The following is a 23710-nucleotide window of genomic DNA, read 5'->3' as shown; positions in this document are numbered from 1 at the left end:
AGAATATAATTTCTCATACCAAAACTATCTGAATTGTTTATTATATGTTAGAGAAAAAGAGAATTAAATATCTTCGGATATAACAACGTACATTTATATTTAAAATAATTTATAGCGACATTATAGAGGTTTTATCTACAAAATACGTATATGTATATTTATAGCGATACACATCAGAAGACTTACAGTAATCTTCCAACTGTATATACTTTTGTAAATGCCTCCAGAATATAATAATGCATCTGATAATCTGACACCAGATAAACTTTTCATATTTTTGTAATGAATGAGCAACATACTAGATGTCAACATCATAGTTAGGTGATTACAAGATTACAATTGGATCCGTAGATTACAGTGTTGTACAAGTCACTTTTCCACATTTACTACACCAAGGTAAGGCAACGTATATGCTCATCAGTATTGCAAATGTGATAGTGACAACGTATTCTATTAAACACATAGCTAATCAAAACATATAATAAATATTACTAATTTATTTTATTAGCGTCAATTCCCTGAACACATACGTGACATGTTACTCGGAATCGGACTAGAGCTTTATGTAATCTGCTTAGAAATTTATCATGTTTTGATAAAACTTGCATAATAACTTGTTTAACTTTAGTATGTAACAAAACAATTACATATCATGTACATAAAACACCAAAATTTCTTCTTGGGATTAGAAAATATAATTGGTAAAAATAGGATATGTAAACAAACGTAGGCCATTAAGGATAAATTTCACATTTTTCTCAGAATATAAAATCAATACAAATAAGAACAAGTGACTACATACACAATCATATTTCACACATTTTAAATCTATTAAAATGTTATAAATATTTTAACAACGTGCAAGATTTTGTATCGAATATACTTTTCGTGGAGATATTTAGAGCCTTATGTGAACTAGAAAGATCTTTATATCTTCTACCAACATACAATAATGCAATTAACATCGCGAAGAAATTCAATCTTGATTTGATATCAGAATATTCTATTCTATAAGCTTAACATCTGTCAAAAATCTGTCAGAATCGCTGTTCGATTAAAATTTATTTTATTTAAATAAACGGATATAAAAATCCGCTTATAACAAAATAAAATACTGAATATTTGTAAAAATTTCTTAAGGTTGTTACACACATCTACTAAGATGGAAGTTCAATACGGGAACAACAAGTTGTATAATTGTAGGATTTTTTTTAGACGTAAACTATATTCGCACCCATATTGTGCAAAAATGACCAGACTCTTTACTAATTTCAAATTTTATTTGAGAATTGTCAACGAAATTTTATATTCCTCTACTCAACGTCCTCTTCCGCCATTTGAGTTTGCGATGCTATCTTCTGTAAAAAAAGCAGGCAGAATAAAAAAAATGTTATCTCATTTCAATAATATTTTCTTTCAAACAAATCCGTACCTGGCCGACGACGGGTAGTCGCTGCACGAGAATCTGGAAAATTGGTGGTGGCAGAGTCTTCTGCAGAACTGTCAACAACTGGGCTGGCTGTCCACAGACTGCCACTGCATTAGCCAAGTGCTCGACTCCACCGTCTATCTCGCCGCAGGCCAGCAATTCCTCCCCAAGTTGTACCTAAACAGTGTAACATGTTTAAATGAACCTAAAAAAGATTAAAGCTAGATATATTTGCACACGGTAAAATTGACAGCAAGTTTTACCTCTTGCAAGAAGAACTTCTGCACCAATTCATGATCCTTCAAGTCCGGTATCTTGGAGGAAGCCTTCTTCGCTTGCTTCTTGACTCTTCTACCTATGAAATAAAAATATAATTTTTCCCATGGAGAAATAAAAGAGCGAGTAAATTTTTTATAATCCCGGACACTGCAGAATGTTGTGTACAATTGCAATTCTAATGCAATAATCAATATTATAACGGGAAGATTCTTAGTATATAAATAGCATCTCTCACGCTAAATCTGAACATAAAATGGACCGTAGCACAAACGACGCGGTGCGAGTTATCAAGAAAAATCGTTCTGACAAACGTGCTCGGTTTATCTAGAAACGTACGTCACCGCAACGAGAGATCACGCGTGCCGAGTGTGCACGCGAGTGAAAAAAGTCTCTGAGGCTTACGTTCGCGGAGCTTCTTTTTGAAATCGGGATCGCTGCGGCGTTTCTGGTCGAAGTAGAAGCAGTAGCCGACGAGGATCCCGGCGATGCCGACGGCAATGCCGACCGCGGTTTTGGAAATCATGGTCATTCTATAATATACAAATCACCGGTGTTATTGCAGAGAATTCACGAGACCCTTGTCGAAACCTCGGCCATCATGGAAAAGGTTGCTTTTCCTGTCGTGCGCGCTGAACATGCCCGCGCAATGTTTGCACGCAGACGCGTCAACCTGAGTTCGATGAAAGCCCTAGATCGCGGATTGGAATGGAATAATTTCATTCGATTTCGACGATTTCGTACAAAATCTCCGTCCGGACGAAATTGAAGATCGAAGAAAATCAATAATATTTTCGAATCATTATCGGAATACATTTTCCTGATGATTTTCCTATAATTTTCCGTGATCGCGTTATCAATATCAAATTATATTAATAAATATTATTTGCAGTAATTTTCGCTACTTTCTATAAAAATATATTCTTCCGATTATTTTAATAATTCTCTTGAGATTCTGAAGAAATTAATTAAAATATTTTTACAGACAGCTCGCGTCTTATTGGACAAGTTCGGACGGTGTGTCCCGAAACTCATCGAAAGAAAGCGTTTTAATTTCTCCGCTGCTAAATTTATTTATATTTATATATTTATTTCGTATTCATATATATATATATTTTTCTAATGCGTGTAATTCAGATGGTGAAAAAAAATAAATAGATCTGATTTTCTTTTTATTCTACGCTTCTTTTGCTTAAAAAGGCTCCAGCATTCCCACACCTTGCGGGGAAAGGGGAAAATGGAGGGAAATCACGTGGAGTAACATGGAGACTGGAGTAAACATGCGGATAAAACGGCGCGCATTATTACACGACTAAATACGTTTCTTATAAGAACGGTTCGTACATTTGTTTTATATTTTGCATGTCAGCAAGCTAACAGGTATTCTGAAATGTTTGTAGGGTGACGAGAAATACAAGTGCCTTCGATAGTTTATCACGTGAATCTTGGCGGTAACCCGTAAAAATGTCATTGATAAGGAAACCTACGCGATATGCTCATCAGGAAGGGCACACTGATGTCTGCTACTATTCTGGTGAAAAGTAAATCGCTGTATATTACTCTTGTACATATACAGAATTTGTCACGGAGTTATTATTGATGAATGTGTCTGTGATTGTAGGAGGGGACTCGTCACTTGTGGATGCGACGGGGACGTTAGATCCTGGTTGAATTTAATGGATGACGATCCGACCACCAGCTGCATCTCGGAACAAGCGATCACTGTTATCTCAAAGGTGCTTAATAATTGCCATGTATCGTCAAGCACTTCTAGAGATTTCTTATGATAGGGACGCTTGATCGAGACAACTGTTTGATAGAGGCAAAACTGTAATAAAGTTTTTAATTTTAGGATGGTAAAATTTTTGTGGGAAATGACAATAACACGGTGCAAATACTTACTTACCCTGATCTAGAGAAGGAGGGAATAGTTACAAGATTTTCAGCGCCGGTCTCAGCACTGGCGACAGCAAAAAATAGTAGTTTAATAGTATCTGGTGCCTGGTATGTGAGAGCAAATTTTATATTGATTATGTTTATTACTTATTACATCATTGTGCTGGCAACTCTTTAACAACTGGTCTTCTTTTTCAAAGTGATATGAGGATACAAGTTACTAACATTAATACCTCGGACAGTATAGAATTAGAAGGCCATGAAGCACCAATTTTAGGCCTGTCTTTAGACCCGAAAGAAGAATTTGTGGTAAGAATCATTGCATCACTTTCTGATGTTTCATCGATGATAAAAGCAATATTTTAAAGCATCTGAAACTGATATTTCCAGGCATCTTCTAGCGCTGATGGATCTATTCGAGTATGGAATATTAAGGAAAAGAGAACCGTACATGTTTGGAATAACGTTGTACCAAAATGTAACTCCTTTTTTATTGCGAAATCGTATTGCACACCTTCCTTCAAATGTACAGATGGCAGTTGCTTAGCGTATCCATCTAACAAAGATGTAGTTATCGTGGAGAGATCGTCTTGGAAGGAATTATGTAGACTGAAATGTTCCACTTTAAAGACTGTAAGCTACTATCTCAATTTCTTGTCTCAATATTCTTGTCTCTTTTTTAGTTAATTGATGAAACACTTTTTCTGTTTTTATATTTTCATATAGGATCTCAGCATTTGTAAATTCTCTGAGTGTGGCACACGCATCGCCGCCAGTTCACTGTACGGAGAGATGGTTGTGTGGAATGTGGAAACCAAGGAAATGATCGGATATCTCGAACACGAGCAAGATACTAAAATCACTGCATTAGTGTGGCATATAGATCATTCGAATGAAATTGCATTCTGTGATGCAATGGGAAAATTAGGATGCATTGATGTGGTAAGAGAATACTCATGTTAAATATACATATATGTTTTACATATATATGTGTGTATATATACAATACAATAATTTTAACATATTTAGAATGTCTGTAATAATTCTTTCAGATAAGCTCTAGTAAGTTTGGAAGTGAGGCGATCTTGGATTCTGAGAAAAACGAAGATGTAATGGAAAATGATATTGCTTTACCGGATGATGACGATGATGACGAAAATGTTATATCCCTGAATAAAATTAAAGCCTCCATCAATCTAGAGGATGATCAGAAAAGTCACTCCGATGCAGGCTTTGAAAAGCCAACATTTGACACGAAAGCTTTTGTGCCTAACGTAAAAGTGCAATCGTCTTTTCAACCAGGATCTACACCCTCTCATTTATTATCATATTTCATGGTGCAGTACAATAATAAGATTTACACGCGTGTACACTTATGATCTTTAAAGATGAATTAATTCTTTATGGTGTTTTTATAGATGTGGAACGATGTGGGAATGGTTAGATGTTTCTCATCAGAGGATGGGGAAGAATGCAGCATTGAGGTGGAGTTCCATGACGTTACAGTTCATCGTAGCATGCACATAAATAATTATCTACGACATTCTTTAGCTGCCTTATCTACCCAAGTACTTGCTCTGAGCTGCGCTCCTTCTGAAGATGGTCCTAGTAAAATTGTCGTAATAGTTCTGCAAGGTTAGTTACTTTATTATAGATATAAGGTAATTTATTAATTATATCAATGTTTCACATAACAATATATGAATAAATATAAATATATACAATAAACTGTTATTTCTCTGTATTAGGTTGGGGTTCTGGAAATAAAGAATGGATCCTGGATCTGCCAGAAGGAGAGGAAAGTGATTGCTTAGCGGCTGGTGATAATTTCGTTGCAGTAGCAACATCTAGGAGGAATTTAAGAATATTTATGATAGGAGGAACGCAACGTGAAATTTTAGCTCTGCCCGGGCCTGTAGTTGCAATGAATGGTCTAGGAAATCATCTTGTGATAGCTTATCACGCTGGAATTGGTAAGAAAATTTTTTAGTTAGTTAACATAATGCAAAGCCCAGTAATCTGATAACCGAAAACAGCTAATTATATACGTATTGTTTAAAAGTGTTGTTTAAAAGTATAATACTGTTCTTTTTTGTAAAAAGGTCCAGCGCGTGATCAGCATATAAATCTATTATGGATGCAAATACAGGGAACGCATATACGCAGTCAAACTTTAACGATTCCGCTTTCGCCAGCATCGGATCTCATGTGGTTAGGATTATCAGACGCTCGTTCCCCTACTATCATGGATTCTGACGATATTATCAGAATATATGATAAGAGATCTTGTCAATGGAGAGTGCTTTGTGATACAAATGCGCAGGTACGGCAAATTATGAACGAATTTTACAGCGGTCCACGTAACTTGAATTTCTGCTTTAGGGAAAAGGTAGAGCAGATCATTATTTTATAATCGGCGTGAGCGAACATGAACGGAACATGCGGTGTATTCTCTGCAAAGGTAGTTATTATCCGCCGACAACTCCGCGACCGATAATTACCGAGATAGATTTATCTGCACCTCTCTGCGAACCGGAATCTGAGAAAACTGAAAAAGAGCGTAAACTGTGGGAGATAGGAAGCAGTCCGTTGGATGAAACCGAGGCGATGTTAACTCTAATAGCGGTAAGTAATTTTTGAATGGTAACACATTCGTTTCTACTCTAGTATTTTTGGTTAAAAATTTGGTACATTGAATCTTGTAATTATCTTTGCTGATACTTAATTGATGATACTTAATCTTTTGCAATCAGCTTGCCTGCAGAAGCAATTTGGAATATCGCGCAGTGGACATTTGCGAACAAATTGCGTCGACAAAAGTGATAGATTTGGCCATACGGTATGCCTTGCGTGTAAATAAAGTGGCATTGGCAAATAAATTGGAAACAATTGCTGATGCAAAATCGAATTCCAAAGATTTAAAAGAAGAAGATGTGGGAAATCACCAAGACGATTTCACAACCAACGGTAATTCTAGCATTAATGATCAAGAGGAAGACGATGTGTCTTTACCGTCCATTAAAAAACCAGAGATAGAAATTAAGCCATTGGCCATGAGTCAAACGTTAAAAAGAGTAAACCCATTTTTAAAAGCCGGAAGTCCGTCTCTATCGCCAAAAGGTAAATAATACTTACTCTTTTTTAATTCTACGACATTTCTACTGTATTATTAAAAATATTTTCTTTTATTATATTATTATAGGTTTAGCTGGTTTGAACAGTTTACCAGAAAAGCCCCAGAAACCTGCCTTATCCAAAGTCGTGCCTGTTAAGTCAAAATCGAAGACTGAATCTAAAAAAGAATCGTTCGTTAATTGGTACGCCAAAAATAAAAAAAATCTGCAAGAAGAATTTCCCGAGGTGAATGTTGCCGAATTAACTAAAATCGGTTTAACGCGATACAAAGAAGAGCTGACGCAATCAAGTGCAGACAACGCAGCTGGATCTTCAGAACTTTTCAAGAAACGAAAATTATCGAGTCCAGACAACGAACACAGTAGTGAAGCCAAACGATCTATTAGCAGCAAACTCAGCGAATTCGCATTCGACAAGTAAATCTTATTCGGCTACGAAAATCATTTTAACCGTGGAAATTGTAAGATTTTTGGCAATTTAATTTGAAGATACGGGAAGTTTATTATATTTCCAAATTAGTATCACGAAGAAAAGCCTAAGACTATAGATTTTAGTGTTTTTTGGATACATTTTTATTCATTTATATATTTGGTGTAATTCGCTTTTAGCCTCGAGTATCTCTCACGAAAACAAAGAATTTCTAATGCGAAATAGATCGAAGGAATCCAATCATCTCTGAACGTTCTAGAATTAAATATATAATAATAAATTTTATTTATCGCATTTTTTATTAATTTTGATATTAAACTATCAACTGAAATGTCTTGTGTCTTTTTTATCTTCTTGTATCAATATGTATTTATTTATATCATTATGTCGCTTATGTGAAATGGTAAGAAAGCAAGGTTTGCACATGGCACTAATGCTGTATATTCCTAGGTGTAGAAGCGCGGAAGTCTCTGAGAAGGTGAGGCAGGTCATTTGTTAAAACGGCGAGAGGGTATTAACGCGATAAGTGGATAATGATCGGATATGAATTCGTGTCTTTCAAGTGTCAAGCAGGCGCGGTGCCCCACGTTCACCCTTCCGCGCCGATAAGGCAGCGTGGTGGCAAACTTAAGATCCGTTTTTAGTTTGCTCCAGTCTCTCGGGCACTCGGCAGCACGGCGATACGTGGCGGCGGAAATAAATTTGTGCTCGGCGAAGACGGTGGGCGATCGGCCGCACGATGAAAGGTAAGTTGATCTCCTCGGGCCTCGGAATTGTTCGCCTTCAAGACTCATCCGGAGAACTCGGCGCGCTAAATATACATCAGATGACGGCCAGTGTGCATACGGGCATGCGTGCCTTTAAATTGCATCATCGCGACGGTGCACGTGCCGTGCGACGGCTAATTTCCACGGTACATAATCTCGCGATGTATGAGCACTCACGTTCCCCGGGTTTAAATGTGATTTATTGCGACAATGCCAAGAGATTCATGTAATTTATTCTTCATCAGTTTCTTCTCTTCTTTTTTAACTGAGCTGAAAAAGCTGAGCTACATTTTTCTTCTACGTATGATCAATATATATATTCCACCTTCATTTCAAAAGCATCTTGTAAAACTATATGAATTTGTGGTGATAATGGAATTAAATCTTATTCTAAATAAGCCGCTGTCTTTTGCGCAAGACGTGATTACGTCAATTGACCTTACTCTAATGTATGTACATGATTTACACTATTTCGAATGATTGTGTTATCTATTGCGGAAGAACATAAATTGCGGGTGATATCTCATATTTTATTTAATGTATAATATATATGCTATATATTTTTTATTATACATATTTTAGTTATTATTTTAGTCTTTATATGGATATAAACCCATATTTGCAATTATTGCCAAGGCGAAGTGATATTTTAATACCGATCGTTTTATCGAAGATAATATTAACTTCGTATAATAATGGAGAAAAGTTATCGTATTAATATTTTGTATCTTATCACAATGTTAATATTATTTTATACGTTTTACAGCGAAAATAATTGATCGTGTAACAGGTTCTTAATTCAAGAAAAATGCAATCCGACATCGGGAAAAGTTGGCGCGAGATCGGTAATGGCATTGATAATATTGTTATCCGTTTGTGCGATGCTCCCTGTTTTAACATCGCTATTTTAAGATACATTTTTTTGCCAATAATGTTTACTGTTAATCGTGACGTCTTAACTCGTAACGCTGTTTTGATCATAATCATCGCGCACCTTTCTAATTTGCGGTTTAAAACGGCGAATAAGCACATATGCCCGTTTCAATTTCATTAAGCGAATCGCATTTGCGAGATAATACTCGTTAATTATAGCGTAACAATACGCAAACATGTTATGTAAATAATTATAAACTCGATGATGTTGTTCTTATCCTTAAATAATTCCTCGCATGTTGAAAGGAATTAAAAGTTTGTTCTGCAAAGAATTAGCTATATAAGTTGATGCAGAGATTTTTTTTATTGCTTAAAGCCCATTATTTTTCTGCCAAGATGCGATTCGTGTCTGACGTGCGTCACGTGCGTTTCTACAAAGCTTGTGCATTTTTAACGCGTGCATTTTAAACACTTCCATACTATGAATATACATTGCGAGAACAAGAAAGCGAGGACATTTGCAGCTAATTGTTTGCGTTTAACATTTGTCGGTAGTAGAAGTACAAAATTTTAATTTCTCTGAACAATTTCTTGAACACTTATCTTCATGACGTGTTGAAAATGATTATATATATATCGAATAAACTTTCGTCTCTGGAAACGCGTTAGTATTATACAGACATCGGTTTCCTGACCTCTGTGAATAATGCAAACCCGATAAACCCGACAAACTTTGATTTGGATATTTCGATCTTTCCTCCGAATTCTCCAACGTGTTGAAGCTAACTCTGGCATAAACGGTAATCTTTTTTATATGTGTAAAATCACATAAACAAAATCAATATTTAGTATATTTTATAATCTTGTATTGGTACCGCTATCGTTATCCGCGTCTCGATACAATATTTGATCAATTATATCGTAATGAGTATGATCAAATTCTAATTGTGATTGTGTGTTTGGTTTTTTAATTTTTCAGACCAAATTTGTCGATATAATTTGTATATAATTAAGATACGATTTTTCTCAATGAAATAAAAACGATACGCGAAATTAAAAACGAAGATGAAGCTTCTATATAACTTACATAATAATGTTAAAAAATACCATTTTTTAAACAGAATAACTTTTCGTTTGAAGCATTTCGCCGAAACATTTTTTTTTAAGAAGAAAAAACAAACTTTTTCGTACAAAATTTATTTATCACTAATCATTGGTCATTAATCAGAATAGATGATTAATATAATCAAGGCTATACGCAATTTCTTTGCAATTGCAAGCTTTTTTCCTGATCTCTGCGTTGCTTGAAGACAAAAGTTCAAATTTCGTCAAAGCTCATATTTCAGACGCTCTATAATTAGCGCCGGAATTCAGAATAGAATTTTATTTATATATAATTTTATATTTGCCGTTTACTACAAAGAACAATTAAAAACTCAGAATATATATGCATAATATAAAATCTATATTAATATATTGTTAATAATTTTAGCGGCACAAAAAAAGTTATAGATTATGTAGAATAGATTCGGAATAGAAATCTGATGCGAATTATAGATCGCTCAAAATACGTTTTAAATTGTAAATGGAATTTTATTCTGAATCCCGACGCGACGCGAGAATTGCGCAGATTATCTAAAGCAGCGTAATTCTATACGATTTTGATAAAAATGCTGCGCTAAGGTTTCGTTTGCGAGTCGACCGCTAACGTCGGGCAATTTTATATGTAACGGTGACACGATACGCTGTTATTGCAACACCGATTTGCACATCTGCAACCGCATGGATAACCGCGTGGATATATGCGCGCGGCGCAACGACACTAATTACGTGCATGTTCTGTTAGCTAATACCGCCGCGGTTCGGAAAGTTTTACGAGTTTGCTGCAACGAAACTTATCGGATATTGGCTCTAAATCAAACGATGCTTGCGATATACTCGGTCACAACGGCGGATAAAACGTGGAAAAGTTTCATCGTGATTAGAAAAGAGTCCAACAGAAACCCGAGTTGAATTACAGCGGATTAATAATCAGATTTAGAATGTAATACTCCCATAAGAGAATTGGGAATTGCGTGGAAACGCGTACTTAAGTATAGAAATAAATTGTTTTGTCGCGAGTTTTGACCTGAATTTTCTGCTCTGCTGTTTCTACAATCTTTTTTATATAATTGCAAGATTTTTCAAGATTTAAGTTTGATAAAAATTTCTTGTTGGATTAAGAAAGAGGCTGAGTTATTAATCGCTTTTTGAGTAATTTTCAATAACTAAATCTTCTAAATACGATAATTAAATAGTGCTAATTATTATTGCCACGAATTGTACGGAAATGTTACGTCTTATTATTAGATTTGGTTTGTGGAGCTTGCGGTGTGTTTAGATTAGAGCCCAATATAGAGCGATCGATAGAAGCTAATGTCTCATCAAAACATTATTAATATCACACCCCGCTTAGTTTCGCTTATTTTCAAGTAATTTAACGCGAGGCATAAACAAAAGTTCGCGGCAAGTGCAAATTGTATTGAGTAATTTTACAGAATAATTGCATAGATTAATTTGGTATGTAAGATATTCTGCGTAGTTAAATTCTTTGCAATTCAAATTACTTCTCATGAATCAACAAAGATAAGATATTTCGTTCTCAATTAGCCAGCAGCATTATTTGAAGGAACTTATCGAGATTCTAGAAAAATATTGTGTAAATATTGTGTAAATTACAATCATACATTCTTCAATTCGAATGCTTGAAGAACTGCGAAAGACTACTATAGAGTGTTATATTGAGTCCAGCTGGACATAAGTTTGCAAAGGCTTAATTAAGAATTTCTTAAAAAATAAATAAATAAAAATAAATAAAATAAAAAATAAATGTAAATGCATTCATATTCTTAAAAATACACCTTATTTTACGTCAAATACTATACGATATGTTCTCTTTCAGGTCTCGTACCACTGGATCCCGTTCAAGAGGCCATGGGCTCCATGGGCCCATGGCACATCGTCATCGCCGTGGCGATTTCCCTCGTCAAATTTCCAGTAGCTTGGCATCAGCTTTCCATCGTGTTTCTCGCACCGCCCACTAATTTTTCATGCATCGCCCCTTTGTCAGCAACCAACGAATCCATGACAATGAAATGCGAGGTTGACGTTGGGAATGGTACTATAGAAGAATGCACTCACTTTCGATACGATAAGAGAATATTCCGAGAGAGTATCATAACGCAGGTAAATTAGGTATAATTTAATGACTTTCTAGTTCAGGTATTTTTTTTCTTTGATCAGTTAATCAATTGATAATCATGAGAAGGTATTCTAATGAGTATTCCAATTTAAAATAATAAAGAGATACATGGATATAATTATGAGATATAATTATGTTATCTTTTCAGTGGAATTTAGTATGTGACAGAGAGCAATTGGCGAATTTTGCACAATCTTGCACAATGTTTGGTGTGCTCGTTGGTAATTTAATTTTCAGCATGATGGCTGACAGGTATGTTAATTTGAAATCGTTGCACAATATCATAATTTAAATGGCTGTAATTTTATAGATAAATATAAAATGTTTTTTCACTTTATACTAATGACATTTACTTATATCTAATTGTATAGAATTGGCCGAAAGAAACCGTTAATGATCGCTATCGCGTTGCAATCGGTGACAGGATTCGCGAGTGCATTCGCACCATGGTACGAATTGTTCCTGGTACTTAAATTTATTTGTGCCCTATCTACTGGCGGAACCATGCTCGTCAGCTTCGTTTTACGTAAGTTAATTAAGCGCAAGTCACATAATTTATGAAAGTATAATTTATAAGACTGATAAATTAATCGATTGCAGTTATGGAGATTGTTGGAGTAGAATGGCGATCAATCATGTCGGTTCTCTTTCACGTACCATTTTTAATCGGACATGTAATGAATCCCCTGATATCCTATTTGACACTTACGTGGTCTGGATTTCAAATGGCCGTTTCAATACCGTCAATTTTCTTATTAGCGTACTACTGGTACGTAGATAAGTATATGTACGCTGTTATATAAAAGCAAAGGTTATTAAGAGTCGATGTTTTGCAAAATAGGATTATTCCGGAATCACCGAGATGGTTGCTAGCTATGGGCAAAAGCAGACAAGCGGAGCAAATTTTGCTGAAAGCTGCCGGACGAAACAAGATACCGGTGGAAAATGTAAAGCTGGCGCTTGAAACTTATGAGAATCAGTCGACGATCCGACAGACGAAAAGCAATGAGAAATACAATATCTCGCATTTGTTTAGAACTCCAAATTTGAGATTGAAAACTATATATGTGAGCGTCAACTGGTTCGTCTGTGGTATGTGTTTCTTCGGACTGGCGCAATACATGGGTCATCTCGACGGCAATATATTCATTAACGTCGCAGTTTCTGGTAAAATTCAATAATACATCTTCGGATTGCGATTAAATTCTGCGATTGTGTTATAATATTTATTATGACTTGCAGCTGCCATGGAAATACCTGGAACTGTAATAGTACTGTTTTTGATATCGCGAGTTTCACGTTTAAAGATTTTGATCGGCGGGAACATCTTGTCCGGCGTGAGTTTACTTCTGATAACTCTTATAACTAACGCAACTGTCCGAATATTTTTAGCCTCGCTAGGCCTCGTGGGTATGGCTATTAGCTTTCCCACAGTATATCTGTACAGTTGTGAAGTATTTCCGACCGTCGTGAGAAATGTTGGCGTTGGTTTGGGGAGTATTTCTGCAAGAATTGGAAGTATAATTGCACCGTATATTGCCACAATGGTAATTTATGCGTATTGTACATGTTTTTTACAATGAAATAATTTTATATTAGTGACCAAGAGTCTTATTTTATATTTTATATATATATATATATATATATATATATATATATATATATATACATATATATATAAGTTTTATATATTAAAAAGACATAACTTATAGGGCTACATCCAACCTTGGCTGCCTCCAGTAATATTTGGATTAGGGCCGATAATAGGTGCCGTACTCTGTTTATTTTTGCCGGAAACGATGAATTGCGAGTTGCCAGAGACAATAGAAGATGCCGAAAATTTTGGAAAGTACGAAGCTATAAATACTATAAAAACTTTTATTAATGTTACAATATTGTTAATATGCAACAAATCTTATATATTTCAGGAAAAAATCCGAGGAAGAACATTGACTTGGTAATTGATACGCGAAATATGCATTAGGTTGCATAATTTTCCATAATTTAATATTTTATAAAAAATAATTTAGCACGGCACATTAAATTTAACCATTCAAGGTACTCTATGTGTCAGTATTTTTAATAAAGTTATTGAGTCTGTACAAAAGATTGATACACATTATATTTTTAAAATATATGTATAGTATATAATTATGAAAGCTTATGCCTAAAAAAAAGGGAATTTTCTCATCATAATTTATTTTTCATATTATTTTTCGTATATATAAATATATATACGATCGATATATGGTATCAATGCTTTGTATCACACAGCAAATTTTACATAACAATAATATTTATATAATGTACATTGCATTTTATGATAACGTATGATTTTACAAGTGCTCAACAATATCGCTTCTCAGGCTGATATTTTATGTGTCGAACGACAAATTTTTTAAACATGTTAATTGGTTGCAAGTTGCAAGATAGAGAAATTATCGAGTTTCTAGAAATCCTGTATCTTGTAGTCAATCAGTACGCTTGTTGTACGACACACGAAATATCAGTCTTAGTGTTAAATTATTATAAAGACGATATTTCACGATACGCTCTTTGAGATTCAAATATGCAACAAAATTTTATGTTTATCCGTTGCTGCACAATGTTTAATCGATATATAATTAATATATTTATCTAGTAAAAATCTTATATTAAGTAATATTACAATTTTGATATAGACGAAGTATTTTTGTACATAATTATTATAGTTCTATAGTTTTATATACATATATAATTATATTAATTATGTAATTAACAAAATAATATTAACATTAATTATATAATTAATATTAATATTACTTAATTATGAAAATTATATCGGTATTTTATTGAGAATATTAAAAAGTAATATTGGACGATTTTATGCCGAAGATTTCACATCGTTTTCCATTAGCGTTTTTGTTTTTTTTTCTAAATAATGATTATATACAATTATAAAAAATTCATTTCACTACATATTACCCATACAGATCTTAGATCAAGAATACGTATAAAAAATACTAAAAATAATTCGAGATATATCGCTTCCGTAAAAGTGAATGTGACAGAAATCTTTATACACTAAGACTTCGTCATCCACAAAAATTGCAATCCCCATTTGTAATGATATACTTACATATAAAATAAGTAATAAATAGGACCAAATCAGCCTTTTATGAGTTTCATACGTCAGCGTTAGCGCAGGTAGGATATCTAGATTCTTCGTAACAAAGTACAAAGTTCTAAATAACGTAACGCTGATGTTACGTAACACCATCTAACTTGTTTGTCCCAAATAAAGTGCTTTATTGGGCAACACGTTCACGATGTCGTTAGTTCGTTTGTGCATAGCGTCGATCATCTGATTGCCATACTTAACGGTGTTACTTAAAGATCCTAGCCAGGAGGACACGAGACTCTTTGCGGGTGTTTTCGAAGGCGTCAAGTTAGTTGTGCCTAAAACATTTTATATTACATACATGCGAGATATACAATATACTATCATCTATTAAATAATATGATTTTTGTAAGGAAACTTTATGCAAGAGAAATAAAACTCACCTATTAAAAATTTAATGATTGCCTTATTTACGGCGTCTGATTTTTCTTGATGCGGAAAATGCTGCGCCTCTGATATGATTTTGACCCTCGACACTTCCACGTGCTCAGCACTTTGAATGATACTCTCTATTGTTACAAAAGGATCCATATTTCCGACTAGAAGCAGCGTTTTATTATCAATTTGTTCGCCACTATCTATATTCAGTTTTGTAAACTGAAGGTTGCGATAATAATTAATCGGTCCTGTCCAGTCTTCTACAAAAATTGTTTCGATTTTTTGAGTAAAATGTAAGAGAAGAATAATATATGACGTAAAAATTATTTTGTAGGAGTTAAGATTAATTTACCTTTCCTACTGAAGGCATATTTATATGCCTCGACATAACTTTTCTCCGTGCTATCCTGAGATATTTGAAGATGTTGAAATATATCGTTAATAATAGACAAATCCTCTTTAAGCGCATCTATTTCTGGCAGAAACGGTAGTCTGCTGAAATGTATCCACCTGAAACGCCACATTGTCATTAAAATGCGTAAATATAAAATTTTACATCTACATAGCACTTGTCAAAGTTCTTAATGAATCTTCGTGAATATAATTTCGAAGATATACCTACTTTCTATCTAACGCGGAATTTCCTGATACTCGATTCCAATAAAAATTGGGATGCGGACTCGAAATGGCTACGAATTTGTAAACGATGTCTCTGTGTAGAGTGACCATGTACCACCCCAGAAGTCCTCCTAGATCATGGCCGATTATATTACACGTCTTCACGCCGAGAGTCAAAATGAATTGTTTCAACTCGTTTATTAAAATTTCGACCTTGTAAGATCGTTTGTTGAGCGGCTTGTCGCTGTCGCCGAATCCCTTTAAATCTATAGCCACTACTCTAGAACAACATAGAAAACATGAGTCATAATCAATACACTAAAAAACATGCGTTATGTAAAATATTTTATGAATATAAATTATCAAACGTACCTATAGTGTTCCGCGAGACATGGGATTTGCTTCCTCCAAGTTAACCAACAGTCCGGGAATCCATGCAATAATAACACGAGCGGTTTACTCTTGTCTCCCGCTTCTACGTAGTGGAATTTAACACCCTGCGTAAAGAGAAATGAATGTATTTAAAAAAACGGAATTTTTTTCTAATGGCCGAATTATATATCAATTCGTTCACACATTTAAAATTTAAAATAGAAAGTGAGCTTTATGTAAGAACTCCCCTTCACGATTTTTCGCTTTGCGGCTGTCAGTGCGAATACAATAGAGATATGGCGCAATTATGATAGCATAAATCATAATAATACAGCGTGCGTATCGAAAAATGAAATTAAATTACATCAGACTCTCGTGTACACATAAACGGTAGCTCTCCTTTATGGATTTGTAATTTCCCCATCGATGACGGAGGGAATCCTCCGTCTGTTTTCCAGACTAAACAATTTGATATCGTCGTAATTTTTCAAATCTCCCGATAAAAAGAGACAGACAATGAACTTGCAGCCGGCGCCGGCGCCGGCGCCGATCCCGCAGCACTACTTAATTGAATATTACATTTGTTGTTCAGCAGACACTAATTTTCTGCGAGAAAGTTTAAAGCACGCGACAATCAGCGAAAGAGTTTGTTTAAAGATGTGAGATTGGAATCTCACCGCGGGTTATCGTAATTATCACAATCATCATTACGACAATCCGCAGTGAGATTCCAACATATTTTAGTTTTCCGTCAGAATTTTCCAGCTTTGAATTTGCTTATAGAAATTGATGCTCGTTAAAGAAAATTATTATATAATGTATAACATTACGACAATACGATTACTACTAATCTGTTATGTTATATATTTAGAAATTATATATATAAATAGGGTGATTTTCTTCATATACAGTATAATTTCGCTAATTCGGCACTATTACAATCCAAAAAAGAAATGTCATACAAACGCAGGCCGGTTTAGATCTTCATTTGCCAAGTTGTTAAAGAAAACTTCTCTCAAAGTGCCTACTCCTTTGTCATATCACGTCACGTACTTAACAAACTGAAGTATTGACGTATAATTAAGAATCCCTCTATTTATACGTTTATTTATGTCACAGCCGTCACAGGTCACATCTCCAAATCTCAATACTTGCTATCAAAATTTGTAATTAATAATATCGAAAAAAACAGAGACAAGAAGCCGTGTATCGAGTGAAAAATATCCATTTATCAATAACGTGCAACGTGTTTATTCTTTACTTGAGTGTCGCCTGCACTCGATGTCGCAAGATAAATCCGTTATACGAAGTTTACATTCAATTACTTTGCGAAAATTCTATACTGTCAATCTCTCGTCTTTTAAACAGCGCGACAATTAATACGCGACATACAAAGTGTACAAACACCGCGATTCGCGTCATTAGATACAGTCGAGGGCGAGATACTTCAACGCAGCAACGGGATAACGTGCTGAGAGATAAAGCAAACTGGCAATATCAGTAAAAACATTTAAAAATTTCTCCTCTAAGTGAAAAACCCATTCGTCTTCGCGGCTACGTTTTAGAAGATATTTGATATTTTTGCCGAGCATAAAACGCCTTTTACCCTGCTTCCGGGGACAATTTTGGAGTCGCGAAGAAGCAAAAGCGTGAGCGATTCTTTTCGAATCTGTTATCACCGGCGTTATCGAAAGTCACCGAAGACGCACGCATTCTTATCTTCTATCTTGCATAGAGTTTGATTCACGCTATCCGCGGACTCGCGTGATCCAGAAACATCCGCAGCTCACCTTGATCTTGACGTAGGAATGCGTGCCGAGGCTGTTATCGACCAGACACGGCGGCGGCTGGTCCCGTTGCTGCAACATGAAGAACTTCTTGGGGTCCCATATCCATCTGAGGAACCGTCGGACTATCAGGTACAGGCCGTAGACGAAGGACAGGAAATGCAGCTCGATCGTCTCGCGCGTGGAAGCGCGCACGATCCTGTCATCCGCGGCGATCATGATCGGTGACGATCGAAATTAAGGGGTGATCTCGGAGGATCTGCGGTCGTACGACGACGGCACCAGCTCCTTACAACGTCACTTGAAATCCTCTCTCCGTACAAACAACCGGGCTCGAGTAGAGCGAGCCGTGTGCGAGCTCGCACTCTAGCAGGCAGCCGACACGTGCGCGAAACAGAATGTGAGATCACGTTCCGTGCGGTACGCTCGGCGAAGAGTCGTCAATCGTATTAATTCTACTCGAGGACGAGTACTTCTCACACACGCGCGATTATCAAAATACTTTCAGTTTTGCCGAATAAGCGAGAGACGCTTCTAATTATAAGAGAAACGATAAGAGAACTCCGATCTCGGGAGAGATTTCGAAGAACACAATACTATTGATAGTAGATGCCGTATCAACAGCTTCCCAATCACGCGGTGACTTTACACATCACGCTTCACGCCGGATGATGTAATGAATCTCCCCGCAGATCGGTATCTGGCGCCTCGCGAGGCTCGTCAGCGCGTCCGGCCAGTCTAGGCCACTCTCCAATGTCTCCACGACCGTGGAGAGGCTATCACTGATCGGACTTTTTGTGCGTTGTGAGCTCAGAGGCCACGAGGCGACGAGGTATCTCCTTATCGGATCTCCTCGATGGAGAGAATCCGAAAGTTGCTTTATCTATCTGGCGACGTGCCTTTGGAGGTTTTCAAACTTGAAGGACTATTTCTTTTCGTAAAAGGCTGATTCTTTCTGGCTTCAATTTCACGATATTTAGTTCGATACTTCGTGGGAGGACAAGCGAGAAATAGAAAATTATTAAACTACAGCAAACCATCCTCGATCCAGCTTTCTGAAGAATCTTTTTAGGGTGACTAGACCGGAGCAAGGAAGGCGAGATACTTCTCTACAATGTAGTTAAAAATTTAACTCTGACAAGAAAGAAAAATATAATATTTAGAATATAATATTTCTTATTTTACTCCAATTAATTATCGTATCTGCTGTATAATTCGTTTTCTTGAGTTGAGATTATCTCAGAATATTTTCTAATATGTTTCTTGTTGATATTCTCTGTTCGTATATGCGGAGAAAAATATAAATCGGTAATCTTATAAAGATTTTATTTCTTATTGCAGACCGAAAGATGCAATAACTATTCGTGCTAAAAAGAAACGATTCTCGTGCCAATATGTATACATGATATGATTCAACAAACAGTCCCAAAATCTTGGAAACTTTGTTTGCTTCGTCATTTTTAACTCCAAGTCGTTTCCTCACTTTCGTTCCCGCTTAATTAACGGTTTCCTCTTAACTGTCGCTTTACGAGGAAAGAGGAGCGAGGAGAGTGAGCTTCGGATTGTCAGCTGACCGCTGTTGAACTGTGGACTCGTACTCGCGCTGTCTCATTTCACTCACTCACTCCACCTCGGTGTGACGTGTATGGTAGCGTGACAATGTTTATCTGTTTTCGAAGTAGACGATTACGCACGGTTGAACAGTCGTTGTGATACACGCGTTTGAGAACTGAATAATCGGCCCGACTTCTACGGAGCGCTATCTCGAGCTCGGATCGCTATGTTCGTATCTTATCTCCCCGTCTACCGTCTGACGCAATGTCGATTTTAAAAATACGCAGAAAAAATAGAGACCACGTAATCCTATCACTTTAAATTCATTTATTTCCGAGTTTGATGAGATCGCATTAGGTCTGTTTTATCGATTAAGCAAATTAGCACGCCGATAAGCAGCGCGATCGTTTATCGACGACCGAATAATTGTAAAATTGCAAATTGGTCATGATTACGATGTCGTAATCAAATCAAAGTGAGATAGTAATGTTTCTTTCCAAGTGTAAAAAAAGTGGGTCTCCAAGGGACTCATGAAAAAAGAAAAAAAATTGGCAGCGGTGGGATTCGAACCCACGCCTCCGAAGAGACTGGTGCCTTAAACCAGCGCCTTAGACCGCTCGGCCACGCTACCATCTGTCAGAGTTTTCTTTCACAGTCGTATTTTCCTGAGTACGCGGAGTTACTATTACCTTAATACGTGAACTTATTATTAAGACATACGTGGAGTAAATGCATACATGCTTCGAAATGTGCGTAACTTCATGTACTGATATATATTAATGAAGTTTAATATATCCATTATATTATATTCGAGAATCTAATGAAATAAATCTGTAAGCTCCGTTTCAAACATAAATTACCCACATTCTTCCTCGTCAAATATCTTCCAAACGTCGGAAATGTCTGCTTCGATTGTGGAATTCTATGCGAAAATATCTATGTCAGAAATAACTTCGAAATTGATTTATAAATAATCTCTAATTTATTGAGGAACGATCGAGCGATTCTATTCGTCCCATTTAATCATAAATGATTAAAAATGTTCTGGAACTGAATGACGATTGCCGGTTTGTTGGTCGCATGCAGTACAAGTAGACAGTAGCGTAATGAATGTTTCAAATACCTCCGACAAAGAAGATTTAATAGTTCTTTCTTTTGTTATTTTTAGTAATGTTAATCTAAAGCTCCTTGCACAATAGGCGATAGCGATAGCGACAGTGACAAGGTTGCCGACAAAGCTATACCTTTGTCGGCAACTTTGTCACTGTCGCTATCGCTATCGTTATCGCCTATTGTGCAAGGGGCTTTAAAGATCGTTCGCCTTATTTCTGTGTTTTAAGACAAAAGATGATGTAGGACATTGCACGCTGATAAAATGACGCGACTAATTGTGAGTTGCAAAGTAAGACAGACGACTTCTTTGTTTCTTTTTTTTTTCAAAAGCCATATCTTCGCTAAAGATCATACAATCGAATTTTCACTCTAATTCTTTCTACATTCAATTTCTATATATAAAATTAAAAAAAAAATGTTTAATAGGCACTCTTTCGCGAGATCTGTCAGCAGGATCTCTGACTACGTCACTGCTATCGTGGGCGTAGATATCACATGGATTAAACAAAGACTGTCGCCGGGCGGGGCTTTCGATCGGCGCGCGTCACGCATGCGTCGCCGGCGCGGCGGAATTTCGACCCGCGTCACGTCGACGTAACCCCACGGTGCGGAGCGAGACGCGCGCGCGCGCACGATCCGCGTGTGCGTGTATTTATACATGTATATGACGAAGCATCGAGTGTTTCGTTACGCGCCTCGTCCGCTCGCCGTGCGCTCCGGCAAAGAGAAAGAGAGACGAATGCGTCCCCATTTTTTTTCTTCCGTTCGCGCGCCGCGTCGGCCATTTTGCCGTGACCGGCTTAATATGCGCCGCTCATTTTCTCCGTTCGCACCCGCCTGTAACTCTATATCCGCGCGACGAGGCACAATTGTCGCGCCGCGCCGCTTCTTTGTCCTCTCTCGCCGCGACCGGGAGAGCTCCCTCTCCCCCGCCACACGCAGCGAGAAGTCGCGACCGGATCAGCTCTCGTTTTCGCGGATTACTCATCAAACGGCGGGCGCGATCGACGATCCGCACAGCACCGCACGCCGCCGCTGTCAGCGACAGGTGGCCCTCACAAATTGAAAATTAATCCAATCAAATCGCGCGCTCGCGCGTCTCCGTCTGCTGTTTGGACAGGGTGCGAACGTAGGGCTTCTGCCGCGAACGACGATCGTGCGGTGGAACACACATCGCGCCCTGCAATCCATTCAACGTTTATGCGATTGCCTACGAAACGCCGTGCCGCGCCGCGCCGCGGAGTTTAGGATTAGATTGAAATTGAATCGATTAACGTTCTCAGAATACGCGTGCCGAAACGGTATACGAGCTTTTTAACTTATCATCGGTTTAGGATCTCATCCCTTAACGCGAATGAGAACGTCCTGTGTAGTAATAATGTAGTAAACGTAGGCGGCAGTAGGACCAGTTCGCAGGAACAGCTCCCCATCCGACACCTTCCAAGATTATCGTATCGAGATTTTATACGCGGCGGAACAGTTAGGATTTGAACTCGAATCTATTAAGGCCTTCAGCCTCGCTTTCCTCTTTTCCTCCTCTACCCCCGCGAATCGTGTTTAGCGCGTGCCGAACGAGATGCCATTCGTTCGGGCTTTGTATTTCGCAACGACGGTGATTAACCACATTGCGCTGATTAAACGCGACACGTCTGCGACGACGACGACGACGACAAAGTCGAGGTGTTCGCGACGCAGAACGGAACGGATCGGATCGCGTGCGAAGCGAAGCGCGGAGCAGAGCAGAGCGGAGCTGAGCGGAAAGGAACGAGGGCGCCGAATTAATCATTTCAAACAGCTGCTGCGTCGCATTAGCGGCAGCGGATAAGACAAATGAACGTCGTGGAGCTTGTTAAGACGTAATCCGAGAGATGTGTCTGCGCCGCCTCCCGCTCCCACCTCCACGTCGTCGTCGTCGCACATCCGCCGTCGTCTTTCTCATCCGGGATTAGACGCTCCTATACCACGGGCGACTATTTTCTCCGGCGATCCCCCTCTGTTTATCAGCTACCTAGGGGCTCTACTTTCATCGCTGTCTTTCAGATAGCTCGTCACATTTCGCTTCTAACAACGTATTATAGATACAGCAATCATGCTGTTAATCGTATTTAATGACCTAAGCCCAGATTATTGCGCCAGCGTCTTTTTGAGGATGAGAGAAATTAATGACTGATAACAATTTAGTAAACATAAGGTTATTATAACATAATATAAAATACATAACAATTTAATAATTTATTTCACATCAAGAATCAAATCAAGAAGAATTAAATGATTACAACGATGCAATATGTCTATGATTTCAATAGAAATAGGGAGAGAAAGAAGAAAAAATAGAAAAAAGAAGATATTTTTATAATGCTCTCTCTCTCTCTCTTTCTCGATTGTCAAAGGATGACCGTATCGTCGAAACGCGCAGATAGGATCGTTCGGATTGTTCCGGTTGGTGTGGACGTCGAGAAACGTGACGTTCCGGGTTTCGTGCTTGATTCGAGGCATCTCCGATGACAGATAGTGTCAATGCGGGTACCATCGGTGGACCGCTGTGTGTGAATCACGCTGTGTGATCTTCACCTGGCTCGCGACGACAATACGAGATACGATTGCGCCGCGAAATATATTCCTCGTCCCACCTTTTCCACGCTTAACCAGAGAAATATACCAAGCCTGGAAAGAAGATATCTC

General features: G+C 37.3%; 4 protein-coding genes and 1 non-coding gene across 7 annotated transcripts; 2 read left to right on the top strand and 3 right to left on the bottom strand.

Annotated features, from left to right (window-relative positions):
- Positions 1-734: 734 nt before the first annotated feature.
- Positions 735-2325, bottom strand: Tom20 (translocase of outer membrane 20). Its single transcript, XM_071786476.1, has 4 exons — positions 2111-2325; positions 1693-1784; positions 1433-1606; positions 735-1358 (listed from the first exon to the last, which is right to left on the bottom strand). Exons 1-4 carry the CDS (start codon positions 2235-2237, stop codon positions 1314-1316), a joined length of 438 nt encoding a protein of 145 aa, XP_071642577.1. The 5' UTR covers positions 2238-2325; the 3' UTR covers positions 735-1313.
- A 557-nt stretch (positions 2326-2882) lies between these two features.
- On the top strand, positions 2883-7496 carry LOC139818039 (WD repeat and HMG-box DNA-binding protein 1-like). The gene is made up of 14 exons (XM_071786439.1): positions 2883-3041; positions 3106-3246; positions 3327-3441; positions 3558-3709; positions 3802-3910; positions 3992-4234; positions 4328-4543; positions 4654-4938; positions 5020-5236; positions 5350-5574; positions 5704-5924; positions 5984-6226; positions 6355-6721; positions 6804-7496. The coding sequence occupies exons 2-14, from the start codon at positions 3170-3172 to the stop codon at positions 7154-7156; spliced, it is 2823 nt and encodes a 940-aa protein (XP_071642540.1). The 5' UTR covers positions 2883-3041; positions 3106-3169; the 3' UTR covers positions 7157-7496.
- A 139-nt stretch (positions 7497-7635) lies between these two features.
- LOC139818045 (organic cation transporter protein-like) lies at positions 7636-15604 on the top strand. Of its 3 annotated transcripts, XM_071786452.1 has the most exons (10): positions 7636-7911; positions 8699-8777; positions 11747-12030; positions 12195-12298; positions 12418-12572; positions 12647-12815; positions 12888-13213; positions 13289-13593; positions 13759-13895; positions 13975-15604. In XM_071786452.1, the coding sequence occupies exons 2-10, from the start codon at positions 8741-8743 to the stop codon at positions 13997-13999; spliced, it is 1542 nt and encodes a 513-aa protein (XP_071642553.1). In that variant the 5' UTR covers positions 7636-7911; positions 8699-8740; the 3' UTR covers positions 14000-15604. The 3 variants fall into 3 exon arrangements, with proteins under 3 accessions (XP_071642553.1, XP_071642551.1, XP_071642552.1); XM_071786450.1 differs by having other exon boundaries at positions 13759-15604; XM_071786451.1 differs by lacking the exon at positions 8699-8777 and having other exon boundaries at positions 13759-15604.
- Positions 13581-19577, bottom strand: LOC139818051 (epoxide hydrolase 4). Its single transcript, XM_071786466.1, has 6 exons — positions 18365-19577; positions 16575-16699; positions 16207-16482; positions 15937-16094; positions 15590-15844; positions 13581-15484 (listed from the first exon to the last, which is right to left on the bottom strand). The coding sequence occupies exons 1-6, from the start codon at positions 18578-18580 to the stop codon at positions 15306-15308; spliced, it is 1209 nt and encodes a 402-aa protein (XP_071642567.1). The 5' UTR covers positions 18581-19577; the 3' UTR covers positions 13581-15305.
- An 887-nt stretch (positions 19578-20464) lies between these two features.
- Trnal-aag (transfer RNA leucine (anticodon AAG)) lies at positions 20465-20546 on the bottom strand. The gene has a single exon. It is a non-coding gene; the product is annotated as a tRNA-Leu (tRNA).
- Between the last annotated feature and the right edge of the window lie 3164 nt (positions 20547-23710).

Source organism: Temnothorax longispinosus, chromosome 8 (genome assembly GCF_030848805.1).
Source record: "Temnothorax longispinosus isolate EJ_2023e chromosome 8, Tlon_JGU_v1, whole genome shotgun sequence".
NCBI classification, from domain to species: domain Eukaryota; kingdom Metazoa; phylum Arthropoda; class Insecta; order Hymenoptera; family Formicidae; genus Temnothorax; species Temnothorax longispinosus.
This window is presented reverse-complemented; position numbering and strand designations above follow the sequence as displayed.